Raw genomic sequence first — 9,166 nt, forward strand, 5'->3', positions numbered from 1 at the left:
TGGAGATTTACCGCTGATTACAGAACCGGCTTTCTGACAAGATGCGCGTTAAATATCGCATGCGATTTATCGTGCAGCCCTAATTCGAATTCCTGACGACTTGTATAGGCGATTGCGAGCCGACTCTTTTTTTTATTTGATAGACAATATCTTTATTTATCGTGCACTGTCGGCTTCACAACTTTGCAGATAGTTTGTTCACATACAGCTACACGACACTGCATGAAAGGTAATATTCGAAAAGGCATAATAGGGGCACTTTAAGATACAAATTTTGATTTTAAAATATATTAGAGTAAATGCATTTCTTCGTATAAAGATTACTAATCTTTAGTAAAAAGATTATTAAACACAGTAGAAATATTGCACATTGCTAGTTTATTTTAACTAATGTAGTTAACAAATTAATCATTATTGTAAAGTGTTACCGGTTAATTTTACACTAGTATTTTAAATATTATTTTTCTTGTTTGTAACCTTTTAGCCCTTTAGTTCAATTAAAATGGTCCTGCTGTGTGACAAAGGCCTTTTAAAAGTACAAATATTCTATTTAGGATCTCCATTATTTCAAAATCATGAAAGATGCATGCATAGTAGTTATAAAAGAATTAGGAAAATCTTTTCAAATGGTTGTAGAATGAGTATAACATTTCAGACCACAGGACGTGTCAGCTTCCCAAATGTGCGTCAACTGCCCTTGTGCAAACATCTATTTGAAATATGTCTGTGGTGCTCAGAAATATTGTGTGCTCTAGACTGCTGGATAGTTGGTGATGAGCTGATTTGTTATTTGGGTTAAGCCAAGTCAGTCGACATGATCTGTGCACTATTTTTAGTCTGATCTTTATGGATGACTATCTGAAGTACAATGTAAGTTACATCATCTTCATCAGACTAGCCTAACAGATGCTTGGCTTAGACCAACCGCAAGGTACACTTAAGTCTTGTGCTCAGATGCTGGAAGGTTTTCTTCAAAACCGTTGCGTCTCAGATGTTTTCTATATCTCTCAATTTGACACAACTGTAACCTGCTTTTTTCTCAGTGGGTGTGTTATCAGAGTTGGTACTCGACAAAGATGATAGGCTAATTGTTTGAAAAAGTCTTATTTTTTGTTTTGACATATTTTTCTGACGCGCAAAGATAATCTTTGCTTTTCCTGTCTATATTTTGGCACTCAAACACTTGATGTTTTTTTTCATAACATCAATCTTAACATTCAAATTTATACGGTCTTCAGCAAAAATGTCACTCGCAAATTAATATTTTTGATTGCAAATGCAACCACTGTGCAGCCTGGAGTCCTGAACTCTGGTGCAGTTTGACAGATAACCTGAACACAACAGAGACCAAAGACATCTAAACGAATCAAAAACAATATTTGTTGTCACAAGATTGCCTAAAAAGGACAAAATGCTCAAGCATACATAGTTCTTCTCATCATTGGAGCAGTGTTGCCCATTATAGTTTGATACAGGTGGAACCGCAGTCTCCTTACAGCAGTAATTCATGCCGCTGTTTTAACTCCTTTACACATTTTATTAGCTCTTTGTGAGTTATTAACTGGTTATAATACCACCTTATGTACACCCATACAGTGAACACATTTAGGCCATCACACAGCAGTTAAAAATGACTGTGAATGCGCAAACCAGTACTAGATGTATAATTTTCTTGTGTGGTTCAGACCTAAAGAACTAAGAGAACCGAACTCCAAGTGTAAACACACCCTTAAATTCTATATAAGATGGTAATTTCCAACATATCTTTTAGTTTCCCTTCATTTTCCTGTATTGGCTTTTAAAACTGGCTTCTAGGTTCCAGTTCATATAGATTACCATTCAGGATCCAGTTAATGTGCAAAATGTAGGCCAGACAAGGTGAGTTCACTGGAGGCAACATATGAAATCTATTTAAAATCTCTCTTGCTTTGGACTAAGCATAGATCCAGTCCTTTGTAATACACAGAGCTCAGTCGGTGTGGATGCGTCTCCTGTATCACACTTCACCCAAACCTCCTGGACAAAAACAGTGTTTGAATCCTATCAAATGGTGCTTCCACTCTAAAATCCCCTTTGTCATTAAAACTGTCACAGTTTACATTTCACAGCTGTTAACGGAGTCACTTTCTCAACAGATCTTCCTGTTGTACATTCGATCTTTCTTGCTCCGTGTCAGGTTAAATATAGCTCCTCAGTGTTTTTGATTGAATCGTAATTGAAATATGGTGAAGTAACTTTTTATATTTATGATTTTGTTTAGTATGACGCACATACAGTTTGGATTTTTATGTAACTCAATTGTTCCAAACCTGTATGAGTGTTTTTTTTCCTCCCATTGGATGATATTTTTAAGAATACTGGTAACCAACAGTTGACTACTGTATAGTCGCCAACATTCTTCAAAATATCTTCTTTTTTGTTTAACAGAAGAAGGAAACTCATACAGGTTTGGAACACCTTGAGGGTGTACTATCCCTTTAAACGGTTGTACTGTGGATAGATGATACCACAACTTGTCAAATAAATGAACAAACCTGAATTGTTCAGCAGTCCTAACCTAGTGTCCTTGCCTCCACATCATACATGTACTAAAAACAACTTTCTTGTTACACAACAGCTTAACGAACAAGCGGTGGGAGTGGGAGGCAACATGCCAACCACAGGAAGACAAGGGCTGTGAGGACAGGCACGTTCAGGAAGTGATGGACAGATGACTCCTATTCACGTGGCAGGTCACTGAGGGCTTGAGTTAGCTGACGAAGAGGCCCTCTCTAATTGCACTTTGCAAATTGTTAGGCTAACATTTGGGCATGGCTGACTGCAGTGCTGAGTTGCACCTTTTAGACCCCATTTACCTTCAGCACACAAGTCTTTGTTTTTTTGTAATATTGCATTGGCTGTTCTGCAGATCTTTGTGTAACTCCCTTCTCGTCCCTTTCTGAATGCCTGAGGCCAGCCTTTGAGCGAGGCTGAGTGAACCTTGTCCAGTGGCGGCTTCAAAGCCGCTGGGATAGGTATTAATCCTGGCTGTTGGTGGATACATTTGCTGTGGTACTGGGCTATAAAAGATTCATGAAAACCTGGTAAATATTTTAACTTGACTCACCTACAGTTCCCTCTCTTCTGGGCCGATGAGCGTGTGCCCGCACAAAGAAACATCCCTCTCACCAACATACATCCTGAGGGATGTCCTCCCCGGCACAGGAAGTGGTGCACCGTGATTACTGTTTTTAACTGCTCTTAAAATCTCAGTGTCTGATTATAGACATACAGAACACAGAGTGGAGAAATAGCTTGTTAATAGGCTACGATTTAACCTACAACAAGAATGCTAGTGCCAGGTTTTCAGCATTTGCACTAGGTTTGATGTATGTCAGAAATTTTGTTTTGAAGAGAGTCTTCACTTTAGGTGAGGAATGATTACAAGAGAAATACAGCCACAATGATGACTTTTGTTTGCAGGCTGTTTTCACTTTGCTGTGTGATGCACACTTATGAATGTAGGTTTTCTTTCATTACAGAATTTGAATATATTGGATCATATGGTCAGCACCCTAAAAGGTTTGGAATGCCATAGAAAAATTTAGATTTTGGACGTCTTCATAAATTTGTGATGATGTTGCATTGATAAGGGATGACACAAAAGATATAAAAGTATAGAAATAAAACCAGAAAAGTAATAGATACATTTATAATCTGTCTAAAGCTGATTAGCTAAAGTAAGGCTACATGTTCTGATTCAATTATCTTCAAAAAAAAAAAAGATAAAAGAAAAAAGGTCTGATTGTGATGTGTACACTACTGTTCAAAAGTTGTAGTTTTTTTTAAAGGAATTGTTACTTTTATGCAGCGAGGATGTATTAAATTGATCAAAAATGACAGTAAAAACTCATTGTTATAAAATATTTTGATTTCAAATAAAAGCTGTTCTTTTGAACTTTCTATTCAAAGAATAATGTAAAAAAAATCATCACGATTTCCACAAAAATATTAATCATCTGCTTTCAACATTGATAATATTAAGAAATGTTTCTTGAGTTCCAGATCAGCATATTAGATTGATTTCTGAAGGATCATGTTCTGAAGGACACTGAAGCAAAACAAATTACATTTTAAAATATATTAAAATAGAATAGTTATTTTAAATTGTAGTAATATTTTACTGTATCTTTAATCAAAATAATGAAACCTTGCTTAATTGAAAATACATTTTGATAACATTCAACTTTTGAATGGTAGTGTATATATTTATATTAAGAGTATTAAGTAATAAGAAATGGTTATTGCTTCAAATGATAACAGTTCAATAAGTTATTCTGACATTGTCCAAAATCCCACTTTGCCTAGGGAGTTTCCAAACTTTTGGAGGGCACTGTGTTGACCTTATTTACATAACCAAATGAAGCCAAAATATGGTTTATAGAAACCTGCTTGTATTAATCATAATTCTGATGTGATGGGATTTAAAACCTTGTTTGGAATATTCACTGTAATGGAAAATTTGCTTGCAGGGCAAAAATTTTCTTTACAGACTATGAGCCAATGCAAATGTAAATTTACCAGTCAGCTAGATTGTTGATGTGACACAGGAAGTTGAGAAAAGTCTAGGAAGAAACACACTTGTAGAGTGAGGAAGAGATAGATTTAATTACACACATTAAAAGGCATGAACAGATAAATAAACAGACAAGCAAAAGCACAGTAAGACTCAAGGACATTCTCTTGTGCGCTGTTGTCAGAGACATGAATGAGAATTAATGAGCTCATTCAATTACTGTGCAGAATTACAAAAAAGCAACATGATGAATGGCAAAAGCGAGCATCTCCTGTTTTTCCAGAAGACTAGCAGTTAATGAATGTCCGTGTCTTTTTCATTTTATTTTGAATATGCTAATTACCATGTATACAATCATGTATAAGTAGTTGCCATTTTTGCTGTTTTGTTTAGCACAGAAATGGCAAACTTTACCTTTAAAGGAATAGCTTACTCAAAAATGAAAACGTACTGAAAATATACTTACCCTCAGGCCTTCCAAGTGGTAGATGAGTTTGTTTCTTCATCACAACAGGTTTGGAGAAATTTAGCATTACATCACTTGCTGACCAATAGATCTTTTGCAGTGAATGGGTACCGTCAGAATGAGAGCCCAAACGGCTGATAAAAACATAACAGTAATCCACAACACGACTCCAGTCCATCATTTAATGTCTTAAGAAGTAAAAAGCTTTTTTACAAATATGCAGCTTTTCACTTCACAAGACATTCATTGATTCTGACAGCACCCATTCACTGCAGAGGATCCATTGGTGAGCAAGTGATGTAATGCTAAATTTCTCCAAATCTGTTCTAATGAAGAAACAAACCAATCTACTTCTTAGCCTTATATTGTGAATATTGATGTGTTGGTTTCCTCTGATCCACTCTAGGATGCTTTTGCAACACCAGCTCAGTTCTTCTTTTTGCTCTCTTCAAGAACAGCAGGACAGAAGGTCTTAGCAATGCCACTTAGATTGATTTCCTTGTAGAATACGGCCTGAAGAGTGTTTGGCTATGCAAGCAGCAATAACATGTTCAATTACAGGGGTCATATGATGCTGCTAAAAATAACATTATTTTGTGTATTTGGTGTAATGAAATGTGTTTATGCGGTTTAAGGTTCAAAAAACACATTATTTTCCACATACTGTACATTATTGTTTCTCCTCTATGCCCCGCCTTTCTGAAATGCGTCGATTTTTACAAAGCTCATCATTCTGAAAAGCGAGGTGTGCTCTGATTGGCCAGCTATCCAGTGCGTTGTGATTGGCCGAATACCTCAAGCGTGTGACGGAAATATTACACCCCTTACCTTACCATATTGTGATGCCGTGTCCCGGAGCAACGAAACAAAAACATTAAAACCCATTATAAACGAGGCATTTGTTGCATCCAGTAGGGACATAATTACGGATTATAATGACTTACACTGTCAATGAGGTGTTTTAGGAGGGCGTGGACGAGTCTTAACTTTTATAAAGAATATCTCTTTGGGTTTGAGACTTTAGACTTTGCAACTGTAGGGATCTTATCTATTCATGAACAGCTTGTAACACTCCAAAGAGAAAGGAAAACTTTAAATCGCATCATATGACCCCTTTAAAAGTGTGTCTGTGGAATATTGAGGCCATTGTTTATAAGGATGCATCCCTTCAAATCGGCATCTAAAAACAATAGGGCTTGTCTGGGCAAACAATGCCGCCAGGTTGGTGTGGTTAATGTGGCACAGACAGGCCCTGAGTGTTCCGTAATGATGCAATACGGATCCAAGCGCTGTCAGTTTTGCAGTCCGGAAGGAGAGGAAACTGATTGGTTAGGCCTGTGTCATGAGCGCATTTGGAGCAGTGAATCATTGTGGATCTGCTCCCACGCAAGCCTGTGTCCATATGGCCATAAGTTACCACAGAAACCAGTTCCATCGTTGTGCCTATTTGTACTGAAACAGCACTTCTCTGCAACGCCTTTTGCATTTTTTTTTTTGCGCATAGCATTGTTCTGTTTGTCCCTCAGGCTCGGTTTGATGTGGTCCTCTGAACGTCAACTCTGATCTTATTTTTCAGGTTGACTGAGCCGTCTGGGTACTTAACAGATGGCCCCATCAACTATAAGTACAAAACCAAGTGCACCTGGCTGATTGAGGGCTAGTAAGTGTTATTCCGTCCTCTTTTCTCTTTCTCATTAAAGTTTTGTTGTGCCCACACTTCCCTCTTGCATAACCCCTATTTAAATACCCTTCAGCAGCCCTTACAAGGGTGTTTTCTTCTGTGTTGGGTTACCAGAAAAGGCTTGGAGGAGCACATTCCGCCTTGCACCCTTCAGACTTGGCAGAAATGATTCTGCTGTAATATGTTCTCATAATGGATTACGCAGCCAGCAAGACATTCTTAAGCATTATGTCATCACCTTTGTTTTGCAGCCCAAACGCAGTCCTGAGGTTACGATTTAACCATTTTGCGACCGAATGTAGCTGGGACCACATGTACGTCTATGACGGAGATTCGATTTATGCTCCCTTAGTAGCCGTCTTCAGGTGAGTGTGTTTTCTGAAAGAAGAACAGGGGTTTTGAACTTTCCGATGCTAAGCAACCCCACAAGTATGGTGATTCCCTTTGAGGGACTGTTATTTTTACTATTATTTTCATGCATAAAGACCAGTTTATACTGTATGATAGAAATATTAAGGGCCAGATTTACTAACAGCTTGTGCCAGCGCAAACCATCTTTTGGTGTTAAAATAGTACTGACAGGATTTATTAAAGACGTGCAGTGAAGGATTAGCACTGAAAAGGCGTGGACACAGTTATTTTTGTGCCTGACCTTATTGAATATGCATTCGTAGGAGTTTCACTTTCAGATGCAAAATTTATGGGAGGAGAGTATTAAAATGAATCACGCAACATGATTTACTAACGTTTGCGCTCGTCAAATTGCTGGTATTTTTGCCATTATTTAACGCCCCAAAAAACGCAGGGGGCAATTTGCGCTGCTCTTGGTAGATTGCGCTGGTCATTATGGAAATGTTCTTTAATGTACGCATTGTCAGTAAATCACCCGCAGAGTTTTCCCCTCCCACCGGCGCTTTTATGGAATTGTGCTCTAACGCTAATTTGCCCTGTTTAGTAAATCTGGCCATAAGTGTGATAATTATATATATATAATATAACACATTGTTTTTAAAAATGCTGCAAATAATGGGATTTTATATTGTTATTGAGCAAATCAAAAGGCAATAATTAAAATGTTATATGGAAAGTTTATTTTGTATTAATTTGACAGCATATCTGATTTTCCATACACTAGCAATGTTAAATGTAGACTACTCTTCAAAGGTTTGGGGTCAGATTTTTAAAAAAGAAATTAATACTGTTATTCAACAAAGATGCATTATAAAAGACTTCTGTTTTAAATAAATGCTATTCTGTTCATTGTAGAAAAACTGAAAGAAAGAAAAAATTTCCACAAAAATATTAAACAGCACAACTTTTTAACATTGATGATGATAAAAAATGCTAATTGGGTACCAAATCAGACTATTAGAATGATTTCAGAAGTATCATGTGACACCGAAGACTGAAGTAATGGCTGCTGAAAATTCAGCTTTGAAAACAAAGGAATAAATTACTTTTTAAAATGTATTCAAATAGAGAATACTTATTGTAATAATATTTAACAAGATAACTGTTTTTACTGTATTTTTGATCAAGTAAGTGCAGTGTAGACTTTCAAAAATGAATCTTACAGATAGGGCTGTCACGATTATGAAATTTGGCTGACGATTAATTGTCTAAAAATAGTCACGGTTATTGCGATTAATTGTCTGTTTTAGGGCTTTGACGATTATGCCGATTATCACGGTTAATTGTCTGTTTTTATGGCTTTCATTATATAATTGTGATTTAATTTAAGGGTTCAGTAAATAATTATGATGTTATCTTTTCATCTTTTTGAGTTATTATTTTGCAGTGTAATATTACATAGAGTATTCCAAATTCTAAGAATCGGCCAATACCAAGAGAAAAGTCAAGTAAAAGACCGCTTCTTAAACGAACTTAAAGTCAAGTCAAGTTTATTTGTACAGCGATTTTCACGATACAAATCATTGCAAAGCAACTTTACAGCAAATTAAGTTTCTACAATATTTAGTGGTAGCTTATCAGTGGTGACTGTCAATTAATGTACATATGGCAGAAATGTACGGAAAAAACAATTTAAGACGTAATTTAATTAAACTTAAACTTAAAAAGGTGAACATGCTGGTATTCTTGTGGGGGGAAAAAACATGCAAGCACTGTCACCGTTAGTTTTACTTTTCTTTTTGTTTTCATTTTTGAAAAACTTGTTATCTTTGCTGTTTACCTCACATTACGCTATGGATGCTCTCTTTTATTTATTTATTTATTTGATTCCTCAGTGTTTGCTAAACGTTCTGTAATTTATTAGTCAAATAATGAGATTATTATATAATTATTATATATATTAGATAATTATTTATTAATAAATTAGTGTTTTCTGAGTCCGTGTCGCAAAGATGAAGACGACGATCCTGATCCTGAGAAATGCATCTTTACGGATTTTATAAAATCCGTAAAAAGAGTTTTTGTTTTTGATTTGAATTATTTAGTTTTAAAG

The 9,166-nt window shown here is 36.1% G+C and overlaps 1 protein-coding gene across 2 annotated transcripts in view; it reads left to right on the top strand.

Moving 5' to 3' along the window:
* LOC107755548 (attractin-like protein 1) overlaps nucleotides 1-9,166 on the top strand; it is a 98,863-nt gene that overhangs the window by 5,361 nt on the left and 84,336 nt on the right. The window contains exons 2-3 of one of the 2 annotated variants that reach the window (XM_016572417.1): nucleotides 6,598-6,681; nucleotides 6,954-7,067. The exons of the other annotated variant lie outside the window; for it this stretch is intronic. Of the exons in view, the coding sequence (XP_016427903.1) occupies nucleotides 6,598-6,681; nucleotides 6,954-7,067 (198 nt within the window). The remainder of the gene's footprint in view (nucleotides 1-6,597; nucleotides 6,682-6,953; nucleotides 7,068-9,166) is intronic. 2 annotated transcript variants of the gene reach the window in all.

This window comes from Sinocyclocheilus rhinocerous, unplaced genomic scaffold (genome assembly GCF_001515625.1).
Source record: "Sinocyclocheilus rhinocerous isolate Xijiao unplaced genomic scaffold, SAMN03320098_v1.1 scaffold140, whole genome shotgun sequence".
NCBI classification, from domain to species: Eukaryota; Metazoa; Chordata; class Actinopteri; order Cypriniformes; family Cyprinidae; genus Sinocyclocheilus; species Sinocyclocheilus rhinocerous.